General features: G+C 33.9%; 1 protein-coding gene and 1 long non-coding RNA gene across 3 annotated transcripts; one reads left to right on the forward strand and one right to left on the reverse strand.

Annotated features, from left to right (window-relative positions):
- Positions 1 to 6,909: 6,909 nt before the first annotated feature.
- Positions 6,910 to 9,345, forward strand: LOC135143662 (uncharacterized). 2 transcript variants are annotated; one of them, XM_064075570.1, is made up of 13 exons: positions 6,910 to 6,984; positions 7,131 to 7,268; positions 7,331 to 7,499; positions 7,595 to 7,678; positions 7,730 to 7,867; positions 7,995 to 8,096; positions 8,152 to 8,193; positions 8,244 to 8,323; positions 8,385 to 8,470; positions 8,656 to 8,733; positions 8,951 to 9,016; positions 9,066 to 9,157; positions 9,208 to 9,345. In XM_064075570.1, exons 3-13 carry the CDS (start codon positions 7,371 to 7,373, stop codon positions 9,322 to 9,324), a joined length of 1,014 nt encoding a protein of 337 aa, XP_063931640.1. In that variant the 5' UTR covers positions 6,910 to 6,984; positions 7,131 to 7,268; positions 7,331 to 7,370; the 3' UTR covers positions 9,325 to 9,345. The 2 variants fall into 2 exon arrangements, with proteins under 2 accessions (XP_063931640.1, XP_063931641.1); XM_064075571.1 differs by having other exon boundaries at positions 9,077 to 9,157; positions 9,208 to 9,295.
- A 116-nt stretch (positions 9,346 to 9,461) lies between these two features.
- Positions 9,462 to 10,211, reverse strand: LOC135143622 (uncharacterized). The gene is made up of 3 exons (XR_010282858.1): positions 10,116 to 10,211; positions 9,573 to 9,823; positions 9,462 to 9,508 (listed from the first exon to the last, which is right to left on the reverse strand). It is a non-coding gene; the product is annotated as an uncharacterized LOC135143622 (long non-coding RNA).
- Positions 10,212 to 12,807: the final 2,596 nt, after the last annotated feature.

Below are 12,807 nucleotides of genomic sequence, written 5' to 3' on the forward strand. Positions count from 1 at the left end.
ATGGTACCTAACCAAGCTCTGAGCTCAGGTTATAGGTTACTCCATAGCAAAGAGTAAAAGCAGAGGTTATAGCTGTGTCTTATAATGAGTGACGGTCCCTATACTATTATCTTATATAGAGCCATGCCTTTGCCCTTTGACCCAGCTAGTTGTATACTGCTTAACATATTGAATAGTACCACAGGTAATGATACTGCTTAAGATAAGCGGGCTCCTAGACTGTATTAGGTTAAGGTGATAGTTTTAGCTACTTGCCTAGCTAACTTGTAGACGTGACTATTCTCTCTAATAGTGTAAACTCTCCTTGTACAGAAAGCACCGCTTGTATATGCGTTGTGTATCCGACCAACCACACATACGATGTTTACATCAAGACCTTCAGAACGAAACTATTGGTAACCTTTTATCAGCGCAATGCTCTTGCCACCTACACTCGGCTTGATTAGCGCCCCACTCGATCACTAGCAAAAAGGTCAATACGAAAATTTGGACGGCGCACGCTCGGCGATGGGCTCTTAACATATAAAACGGGGTTAGGGGTAGAATTATATATATATGCATCAAATTAAATTTACACAAGATTAAAGCCTAATGTGTACGCTATCACCCTGTTGAGAGTTCGTAAATTCGGTGTTTTCTTTTACGACCCGATCGAGCAACAGAAATATTTCTAAATAAAAAAATGGAGGACTTGGGTTTGGTGGTATGGTTAAAGTATAAGCTAACATTGCTCGATTACTTTGGTCCAATTTAGCCTTCGATATGGTCAGTGATTTCCGCTAGTATTTATTATCTAAGTATATGGTGAACTAATCAGACCTACATTACTTGTTGATAACTGAATAGATGACGGCAGAACAAAACATAGCGAAAAAGCAATTTTTATGTCAGCTCTAAACAAGATATTAGAGCCTCACGGGGTTAGAAATAGTCATTACGCAGGATGACGTTGGAATAAAAATTAATTCAAAGTATTAATATACCTTTAATATATGATATCCTATTTTTTTATTAAAATAATTAGAAAGTGTTTGCTAAACAAAAGTAAAATCAGTATGAAAAAATTTAAAATAAAAAATTTATATAAAATTTGTATAAATAAGAATAAATTCAAAAAAAGTAATATTTGAAAAATTATGTACAGGAATAATATGGAATACATAAAAAAATGAATTATTTTTTTGACATCATAACAAATTTTTGGATGAATGACCCAAAACCTTAAAAAAAATGACTTTTATAGAAATTGACATATTTGTGATTCATTTACATTTGGGTAGCTTTATTAAAGGAAGCCCACAATAACTATTTAAACTTAAATTTGGTAATCATCGCTAATGAAGGACAACACAATCTAAAAAAAGTGAAATACACGGCATGCCTCTCTCAAGAAGCCGAGTTAAGTAGGAAATTAGAACACAATTCTTTAAGCGACTGCATCGTGAAAGTGTTGAACTCGAGCATGGTACCGTACTGAATATCTTCATATCATAGTGCTGTCGCAGTTATCGCCTAGTGCAGATTACCGAATTCACTTGTACTTAAGTCCGACGCTAGTTGCCAATGTATGTTGTTGGACGACTATTCCTAAGCAACCATAGTGGATTAATAAAGTTGTCAATATTATTTTAAAGGAATAACCGGTTAACTAGCTTATTTTGCTTTGCTATCAATACTGGTTCATTATAAATCAAACGTTTGGATTTGTAACATGAACCACTTTGATAGCGAGAGCATATAATCCAAGATGTTCAATACTGCTTGGGGTTTAAAGACTACTCGCTACAACTGCGTAAGAACACTCTGCACTGACATAAAAGACGGTCAGGTGAAACCTCACCACACGCAAGATAAGTATAGGTTTATAAGGTTTTTAAACATACTTTTTGCTGTTATAGTTAGAACGAATGGGTAGTTCACCAGTAATTATACTGTTTACCGCTAGAACTTCGTTTTAGCATATTAAATATAATCCACCCACTTTTATTTTATAAATAATAGACAAAATGCGTTCACCACAATGGTTCAACTAAATCTTTTCGCATGTTTAATTTACTTTAGAGAAGAAGACTGTTTAGAAGCCCTAACCTTAACTTTGAAGTGAATTGCTTTTTTTAAGCAGGTTCCAAGTTGATTGTTAGGCGTTGGAAGCAAGGGGGTTTGATCGAGACAGCATTATCTCATATTTATAGTTATTTATGAAAGTGGATGCAGTCGGCTTTAGAAAGCTGCCAACGAACTGACAGAAATAAAAAGGAGTCAGTCACTATAGGTTTTAAATGTAATATTGGAATGCCCTGGAGCAGATAAAAATACTTGTAACAATAAGCAATCAACAGCTTTATCTTTCGGATGTATGGGGAGCAATTCAACCCAATAAAGGAATTTGGGCTTTATTCACCTTTCTAAATAAAACGCTACAGTGTACTTGAAATAATACGCGATGTGAACTTCCCAATAAAATAACAAAGATATTTTTAAAAAATAAATATGTTCGGAAATATCTTTGATTGCCATAGTTCTCAGATGTTTGGTAAATTTAAACTTATTTCTCTTCCAAGAGTATAAACAAGGGTAGTGTTTGTAGTTAAAAGGTTTTTGTTTTAACCCCATAATTACAACCTTGCAACGAACCAACCACAAAAATTGCTCGCAGTGCAACACGCGAAACGCTAATACCACGATTAGGTCAGCACGCTTGCTAGAAAACTGTGACCAGCTACCACATATTATAAAGCGTGATAACCTTGCATTTATGAGCTGTTGGTGGATATATACCACTCGTTCTTATAGCGAAAAAACGCTTTTCCTAGGAAGTGTACTCGTAAATCCATGCTGCTACCAAATGCACTCATGTTGTACTACAAAAGCCTTCCCTTGCTGCACAGTAAAGTATAAACAGTTTGGGTGTCACTTATACTTTGCCGCTACTTCATGCAGGAGCGGCCGCCGCCAAAGTTTAAAGTTTATAATTAGCACGGATATCCCACCTAAGAGCATAAAATCTCAACCAGGAAAAGTTATTGCCAAGCACTTAGCATTAAGTCATTTAGGACTATTGTTGCTTGGATAATAACTTTCTCGCATTTATGACAGACGAGCAGAGAGGTAAGAAACTAGGCTTTGCATAGAGCTGGCAAACGCCAATACCCCTACGAACGGCTTGTTAGGCGGACAGTTAATTTTTTTTTTAAATCTGACTGTATAAACGTGGGTAAAGTTTTTTTTTATTGCGGTAGACTAGTTTATAATTGTAACTGAAAAATGATGACAACAACAACCTACAGCTTATGACAATTAGCACTATGAGGGAGTTGTGGTTGAAACACACACTAAGAGAATTACCTACTTAACCCACTAGAATAGCTGAAAGTTTGTAAACATTGCTCTTTACTCTTTATTGAGATTGCACAGAACGAAATATATCCCACACGGCCTCACAGTTAAAAAGGCCTTCACTCGAATAAAAAGAACGCGTAAGTTTAAAATTTCATACCGACTTTAAATATACGTAAATAAGACTGGTAAAACCAGCATCAATGTAAGCTTTCTTCTACTTTCTACGTGGAGTGAAATGGTGTGACAAAATTAAATAAAGATGAACTAAAAATGGTCGGTTTATTAGTTTTCCACTCTTTATATACTAAAATTTCGGTACTGCTGGCCAATGAACTTCCTTGTGTTTGTAATTATTTTTAAATTAAAAGTTTTTTGGAATTTACAAAATTAATTTTCTCATCTCATTACTCTGGCTTGCTGTGGACATACTATATTTGTCAATTTTTTTTATTTTTGTTTTTATGTTTTAGTTTGGGTTTTGTATCAGCTTAAATTTTTACTTTACCACCTTAGATGAGAGGGAAGGACTTGAATTTTCCTGTTTACTTGGAAACGCTTTTCTCGTATTTATCTTTTTCATGTTAACTAGTTATGTCATTCCAGTTTGTAACCAATAATGTTCTTCTATTGTGGTGGGTTATAACACAAATTGTGATTCAGGTTACCAATTAATAGTTCTAATTTGTCCAAGAATACAATGATTTTTTAATACTTTGCGAAGCGAAGCTTCTAGTCAGTTTATATACATTTATAAACAGCTTTAATTTCTCCAAACGATTACTGCATGTGGTTGTAAAGCGTCTTAACTATTAATCTTTCTTTACTCTATAAGAGCTACAGTTTAATTTTAAGACTACTCGCAGAAGAAAGCCAGAACAATACTACAAACTTGTAAAACACATCTACTTTTTTACTTCGCCTTCTAACGCTTCTTTGGCAATTTTTTTTATTGCACTAGACTAAATGGTAGGAGCTTTTAAAGACGACTGCTCAATACTCTATCCAAAAAGATATAACACTAGAAAAGAATGTATTTAAAGCTCCCTCTTTCTCTGACTCCTTTGTTACTAAGGATAAAAATATATATACATGTATCAATATATTATACAAACACTAACCTTCCTTAACCAATAGGACAAGTTTTTAAAAAGCGTGCGAGATCGCACTGTAAAACGGTAGATGAAGGTAAATCTTAACCCTACAGTAGTTGCACCTCTTATTTAGACATTAGTACTCGAGTAGTCCTCTCAGACCCCTTGATTTTTTAATTTTTTGCTTTATATTAAATAAAATACCGTTAATTTTTGAACATTTGCTGTTTATTAAGATAATAAGATACAGGCCACACAAAATTTTAACTTCTGTTGCAACGAGTACATTTCATGTAGTTTTAGATTTTCAATTTTTTTTTCAAATATTGTGTTAAACTCCATATGTTACTGCTGAAAAAATAAAAAGAAAGTTTATTTCATGCAAAAAAAAATAAAATTACCATAAACAGTTTGTTTAGGGGGGCATCTTACTTGTCTATATTTTTTAGCAACAACCGTTACAAATAACAAAAGAAAGTTCTAAAAAAAAGTATATTTTACATTTTGCGCAATAATATCTTGTTTTTCGCTTTTTACCCTTACACTTGGAGCAGTGGTTGTCTATTTCTTGAATCTCCCGGTACTTGAATACCTAAAATTTAATTTATTCTAGCAGTTATGTTTCGCGGAAAAATTTCGTTTATCGCACGCTCTCTCAAATGTTCGTCAATAAGTGCAAATGATAGGTTTCCCAAAAATTTTCTTCTTTCCATAAATTTACTTTGGCTAACTTTTCCTTCATATATAACTTGAAAATTTATACCAGCCACGTTCAGCATACTAAAGAATACTATCATTGGCCACCGCCTTGTATTGCGGACGCAGTTATTCAAAGCTCATAATTTGACGTCCATACCTACACCCTTTTGTTGATTGTAGCTTGGTATTATCTCAAGTCTTTCTGTTTTTCTCCAGTATTTTTATCAATGCTGTCAGTTTCATGCAAAATTGGTAATAAAAGCACAACCTTGCCTTTTTTCGGGATGTACGAAACTAGCGCGGATTTACTTCGGTATGCAAACATATTTGAAAACGGTGGACGGATTTTACCATTGAGAAATAGTGTGGTATTTCTCGTTTATTCTTTCTAATTGTACCAAGAACAGTTAGTCGGTGGTTCAATAACATGACAACAACTAATTTAACACTACTGTAATGTTTCTTCCAGTATTCCACACTGGTTCACTAAGTCGTTTGACAATACTAGCAGCATCATTGTTTACTTTGAACGGTCCCCCCAGTTGGGTTCCGACGTATAACTCCTATTTTTTGTACTTTACGTATTAGCATCTGCCAGAGTAAAAAATTTGACGCCATATTTATTTGGTTTATTTGGCATTAACTGCAACGTCCACTAAAAGTCTCCAGATTTTCATCTATTGTCAGATATTTGAACGGGACATAGGAGTTTTAACAATTTTCGACATTTGAGTTAAAAATTTGCCTTATTGGTGCTAACTTATTTGTAGTTTTCCTTTCGGCCCTGGTGCCTTACCGTCGAATCGTATGTACCTCAATAAAAACGGATCTTACAGACAGTTAAGTCTGAAGATCTCTATCCCTGCACCATTTGTGGCCAAAGTTACTCAAAGTTTAGTCTACCTTTCTTGGTAATAACAGCGAGAAACAATAAGCCAAGAAGAGCTAATAATTCACTTCGACTGGTTAACTTAGCATCTCTTTCCCGAGAAAAGTTTAAAATGCTTAATGAAATAAATTTATCGGTATTTTCAACAATTAGGTCAATAATTTTTTCAACAAAAAGACTGTTCCAACAATCTATAAAAGTATTTTTTCCTTTAGATAGAGAAGTTACTCCAGGTAAACGAGTTAATATACTGTATTCTTATTCTACCGTTTTTTGGTGGCGCCGTCTCACGCCACTTAGTATTCCCGTCTTTTCCCGAATACCATGGTCCAGCACCTACTTCTTCATTTTCGTGCTCTGATAACTCTTCCCCTGTGTTAGATTCTTGATCTCGGATTTCATAATTGGCGGTATCTTCGTCTATGTGTTCATCGTCATCATGTGTCTCTTCGGCTGACTGAAACTTCATGCAAACAGACGAGCTTGTTCTGCTTTATAACTCCACTTTATAATTTGCTACAGAAAAAAATTGAAAGTTGCAAGAAAGCTATACAAAAGTTCTACATTCTTATTTTCATAAGGCAATAGTTAACAGTTAGCACAGCAACACCGTTAGTAGTCGCAGGAGGTTTCACAGACTCTCAGCGCTGCCAACGCCCGACGTACATGCATAAAATGATGCTAATCGGTACCACCCAAAGAGGGTGCATTATCGGGGGGTACCGAAAACGTCCGAGGGTAACCAAAGAGTTCTAAGATACATCCGAATTTAGAATCTCCAGATGGGTGAGATCCCCTGCACCTACTATAGGAGGTTCACTCCACAATAGCTTATTTTAAGTTTATATATTTTTATATTAAAATTGCTCCTAGCACCGTTGGTAGCTTTTACATTTCTTAACTTTTTAAAAAAGACGGCGCTTTTAAGTCATAAAAAAACCGTTTCGACTTGTATTCTTAAAATTGGTTACCTTTGTTTTCATTTTTATCCATCTTTTTTAATGTTACCCTAAAGTTTTATTAATATGTTGGTAAATTATAAGAAAAATATAGTAGCTAGTTTATTAACATTTGGTCTTTTTGCGAGCAACATATAGTAACTAATCTAAAAGGTTGAGTGTTGTAAGAGGCTACCTAACCTCTCACGCCTGAAACAATTCTCGTCGTTCGTGTGCTTTGACTGTCTTCAACGATAAGACTTTCAATACCTTTTCGTTGGTGGCTTTCTAGCTAAGATTTGATACCAATGGGTTAATTTTTTTTAATAACCAGATTTTACCTTATAAAGGCCAAAAAAGTTTTTTTCTAGAAGTAAACTAACTTCCAAGTTTTCTCAATCAACTTTTCTACTTATGTCCAATAACGAAGATAAAACTTTGACCTACGAGTCATTGTGTGACCTTTCGTATATTGATTGGAGTAAAAAGGCCGGAAGTTTGAATTTGGCAGCTTGTACATATTTGCTTAATGAATTTAACAAGGTAACTTTTTATAATTTTGGTAGGATTTCTTAATTTAACTTTAAAAAGTTAATATACCTAACATTATTGATCCTTCCTTGTTGTATATATAAAAGATAGAAATATTATCCCTCAAAAGTCATGAAGATAAAAATCTTGTCCATAATTATTCGCTTTTAACAAATCTTCCATGCACAGCTGTAAAAATTTTTGAAAGAAAGCATCACACGATTTTTTCTATATTAATTTAGATAAGATGGTGTCCTTCTCCTTTAAACGCCACTTTGCTTTGTTGTAGTAGCGACAAAATTAGAATATGGCAAACAAAAGATTTGGAAAACCCGGAGAGCTCCTCACATTTACAATATTCTGCCGTGATACTTCCCGTGGTGTGTGTGTGACTGTAAGAGTAACATAACATCTAATCATATAACTTTATGATTTGTTCGAGTTTTGTGCCGAGTTAAATACTTTACAGGTTTTAATAATTCTGTTAAACTTATTACGCTGTTGTAGAGGAACGACACTTTATTCACTGCTCTGGACTGGAACTATTTTGATCCTGGGTTAATTGCTGCTTGTGGTATTAATGCTCAAGTGACAGTCTGGAATGCCTCGGTATAAAGTTTAAGTATAGTTAACTTTTTTAATTTTTATTTAGACGTTAAAGTAGAGCTGTCAAGTATTTTCCCAAGTTCTCGCTCACGATGGCGAAGTTCACAGACATGATATTTATAAAACTACGTTTTAAGATTGGTTTTTCAGATTTATGATATCAAGTTCGGGTCAGAATCTATTTTTTCCACCTGTGGAGACGACGGCACCTTAAGAGCATTTGATCTACGGTACTTTTAAAAATTATTGTACATCTACTTGAAACATTTTAGTTTTAATTTATGCCACTAGTTGTCTTGAACATTCCAGCATCATTTACGAGTCTGAGACGCCTCTCCTTCGCTTATCCTGGAATAACTCTAACTCAAACTACATTGGTAAAAAGACATTGTTTATGCAAGTACTCGCTATCCCATTTCCTTACTTTCTATTTGTATATATATTATATATTTGGGCTCCCCCCTACCTTAATTAATTTTTATAAGTTGTAATTGCATTTCCTTTATAATTTACTTTTTAAAACCTCACCGATATTCACTATCAAATTTTTGAAATTATAAAGCTACTTTTGGACTTGACGATCTCAGCGTGACGGTGGTAGACTTGCGCGTGCCGGCTATCCCCGTTTACAAGCTGGCAGGTCTTCTAAATGTTCTGTACTTGGTTATATCTACTTTCCGTATTCCCGCCAAGCAAAGCAAAGGTTATTACCTTAATTACTTCGCATAACGTCCGTATTTGGTGTGCTGGGACGGCCGAACGCATATAAAGAATATTTTATATGTTTCTTTTAACCAACAACAGAAAGATATATCTAAAACTAAATTTCCAATGTTAAAGACATTTTAATCTTTTAGGACATTTTCTACAAGTCTCCGCCATTGAGTGGTCCCCTGGGCGTGCCAACCACTTGTGGAGCACAGGTACGCTATTGTTATTATTATTTTTCCTTTTTACTGCAGAATTTGTAAGGCTACGATAAGCAAAGCTTATTGTGGAATCTGAACGAAAATAGTGCAGGTGCTAATCAAGCTCCCATTGTAAAAATGACTGAGGAGAGCGCGGTAAATCTTCCACTTAAAAGCAATTTTAACTTAAAAGAAAAAAAACACAGATTCACGACGTGAAGTGGACCTCTTACGAAATCGATAATTCGAACGAATGGATTATTATGGCGCTGGGAAATCAGGTTAAAGCCACTAAAGTGCAAACGTTGCTAACCGAACTTTAAATCAAAAAAATACTTAATAGCAAAATATTACAAACTTAAACAAAATAAAAATAATATAACGTAAACAAGTATTTTTAATATATTTTATTTACAAGCTACTTTTATATCTTTGTGTAAAAAATCTAAAAAACTACTGGCGGTCAATCTTTCAGAATTATAGAAAAAAGTAGTTTTCCTTAAGCCTCTGTTTTAGATTCATGTTAGCACAACCTTAAATCATATAAGACAAAGTAAAAGTGTAATATTACTTTGTCAAAGCACGCAAAGAAAAAGAAAGGGAACAAGTTTCCAACAGAAGAGTTAGCTTGTAAAGTTCGGAAACTTCCAAAGAGTGGCCGTTCACTTCAACAAAGTGCCTGACGAGCTTATTTATATAATTGTTCATGTCTTTAATAACCAAGGCATTCCCTTTATTATTATTATTTTCAATGTAGTTAAATGAAAGAAACTTCACTAGCTTTTTTAAGTTTGCCACATTGCTGCAAAGTTCACATAAAACCTAAAAAACAAAAATAAAGTAATGAAAATATAAAGAAGTAGACAAACAACTAATATAAAATCAACATAATCTTAAGACTTATCAGTAAACTTAAAATATACGGAAAACGCGGGTGTTATTAAGTAGTAATTTTATACCTACTCCAAAAAACTGTTCACCTTTTATTAACTTCTTAAAAAATAAATAGTAAAGATAAAAGAACAAGCACATCACTCCTGTTGCCAAGGCGAAATAAACTTTTAGCAAAAGCACATCAAAAGTAAAAGTAAAAGTAAAACAACTGATTCCTAACCTCTACTTTTCTTAATTGAAAAGCCAATTTTTCAAAGTTAAGTTCCCAAATTATATGGGAATGTCTTTCACTCAAAAAATTGGAGCAAACAGTGCAAAATCTAACCTGTAACTAAGTAAATAAATAAGATTAGAAGCAAAAAGAACACGTACCTTAGAAATTTTATTCTTCTTTGCTTCTTCAATTTCCTCAAATTCCGAGTCAGAACAATTTAAACACTATAATAAGAACACATATAGTCTCGTGGGAAAAGTAGTTTAACAAATAAACAGAAAAAGTTATTAAAAAGTTAAATACCTTACAGGTTTCAAAATTTTTTAATTAAGGCTTAACTGCTAAAAACAAAGTTACCTTTAAAACGAAATCTAAGTCCAGACTCACGAAGCAAGGTTGTAAAATAGGCGCAAGATTGTTTAGAGAGTTTATAAGCCGCGTACAACTTTCTTTAACTTCCATTAACAAATTTTTAGAAGGATATAAAATTCGGCCCCATTTAGAATAACATTAATATTGGTCACATGTGTAACTAAAAATAGTTTGTAGGGTTAATTTAGTAAAATTCTGTTCAAGCGCGCAGTGCAGTTTTTATATTTCTCTTTGCAAAGTGCGGCAGTGTCTGCATTTTGGTAGTAACGCTAGAATGGCCATATTAATAAATATATGAAACATAAAAGCTCTAAATCGAACTTTATAATTACACGTTGGTTATCAAATTGGGTAGTATCAAGAGACACCCTTAACAATGGCTCTTGTAAGCTATACCAGATTGAGTTAAGCAATTAAAACAGGGATGAGTTGAAATATAAAACTGTAGTGTTCAGTAAAATCGTTATAATCTTAGTTTATCAGTTATTAGTAGCAGACACCGCGGAAGATTTTTAGTAGGACTCTAAGTTGTAAAAAGACTCATAAGACAAGTAGAAATGAGAAAAAGTATCCTTAGAGATAAGATAGTGGGAAATTTTATTTGCGGTGGACATCGTTTTTAAATCAGTGTAAAATTTACTCAGGAAGAGAGGCCTTGAATTTTCGGGTGAAAGTTATAGCGTTTAGAGTGCTAGAACTAGAAAAGTAGTAGTATTAACAGTAATATATTTATAGGCTTTAAAGGTAAACTTTAGTTAGGTATAATTCTGATAAAGCTGTGTGAGTGGGGCGGGATGCAAGGGGAAAAAAAAAGAAACATAACTTTAGTTTTACGCAATTCTTATTTGTTTTTTTAAGGGGAAAAGTATAAGTGCGTAAGCATGCTCTGGGGTACCCTCAGGTTAAATAATGTGATTAATTGGTTTCGAGGATTTTCGTGAGCACTACCTTTTGAGAAGCGTTAACTACTGGTAGAGAAAGAAGACCTCGAGAAATATGTTTTCTTTTTTAACCGAAGGAAGCATCCCCCTGTACACAAAAAAGAATTGGTGCGGCTTGCCAAAAAGCTAATGAAAAAGCAGGGTACGACAAATTGTTCAGTACTGTAGGCAACACGTATGAATTTTACCAAAGGGTCAAACATAGCGCTTAAAAAAAAATAGCGTTTACGACACGGGATGGGGAAAAAGTTTTGGAAACGTTTCCCCCTTTCTGTTGTCTTTATCTTTTTTTTAGTATTAGAGATTCATGGAGACCTTTTAAATACATTAAAGTTGTGAAACAAGATGAATACCACGATGTAACTATTCTATTTCACTGAACTTGCTTGTAATAAAAAGACGAACATTACCTTAAATATATTTAAAGATGACGTTCAGTCTCTGCAAACCTTAAACTATTGGAGAGCATGCATTACCCTAAGATTGTTATCTTAGAACCTTTAAGTAATCAGCTAAAGAATGTTGTTAAATTTTAACTGTTGGCAATTTAAGAGAGAGTGGAATTTTTTATAGTTGTAGATGGAACAAGGTATATTGGAGCTTATGAGTTTAATTTTTTTTTGGTAATCCTATAGACAGTTAAAAGTGATTACGAGCTAAGAGTTATATACTTTTCAGTGCTTCGGAGGCAGTGGACTCAACGTTGCATTTAAGTGCTTTATTTTAGGATACTTATAGAAGTTACTGCAGTACTAATTCAGTGGCTGCATGTGCTTAAACAGCTTTTAATAAAGTAAATGACCATATACTTATTGATTGTGGAAACTGTTTATAAGAGTTCTTTAAGGTTCGTTAAGGTTTAGTTAAGAATGAAGGCGAAAGTGGAACCGTGAGGGGGTTGGAGGGCCACGATATTAAACAGATCATTCCAATACATTTTTACTAATCATATGCAAAAACTAAAAACAATAGGGACGTAATAATGTCGCAGACTGTCAAGAAGGTTTAGAGAAAAGTTTAGGAAGGGGATGCATGTATACGATTAGCAGTTAAAGGTACGACCTAAGGGGTCACTAATGCCTGATGTACTTTAGATGTCTAAAACTCGTGAGGACTACGAAAGCTTTTTAATCTAGGTGGAATATTTGACAGCGACTAACTTTAAGCCGAGGGGGAAGGTAAACGAGATATAGAAATGGCTATATAGGTTGCTACCAAGGAGTGCTTAGCTCTTTGAAAGAAAACTTCTACTTTCTGTTTAAGTAGCACCCGAATTATGTAAGGCTATTCAAGCTAGAAAGTTATAAATGTTAAAACACGAAAAAAACATTTAATATTTTGCTTAAAGTTCGCGTGGAGGTGAAAAAAGTATTTGCTAAAAAAAA

The sequence above is a fragment of the Zophobas morio genome, unplaced genomic scaffold, assembly GCF_036711695.1.
Source record: "Zophobas morio isolate AGI-343-1 ecotype UQ-CSIRO unplaced genomic scaffold, CSIRO_AGI_Zmor_V1 ptg000068l, whole genome shotgun sequence".
Classification (NCBI taxonomy): Eukaryota; Metazoa; Arthropoda; class Insecta; order Coleoptera; family Tenebrionidae; genus Zophobas; species Zophobas morio.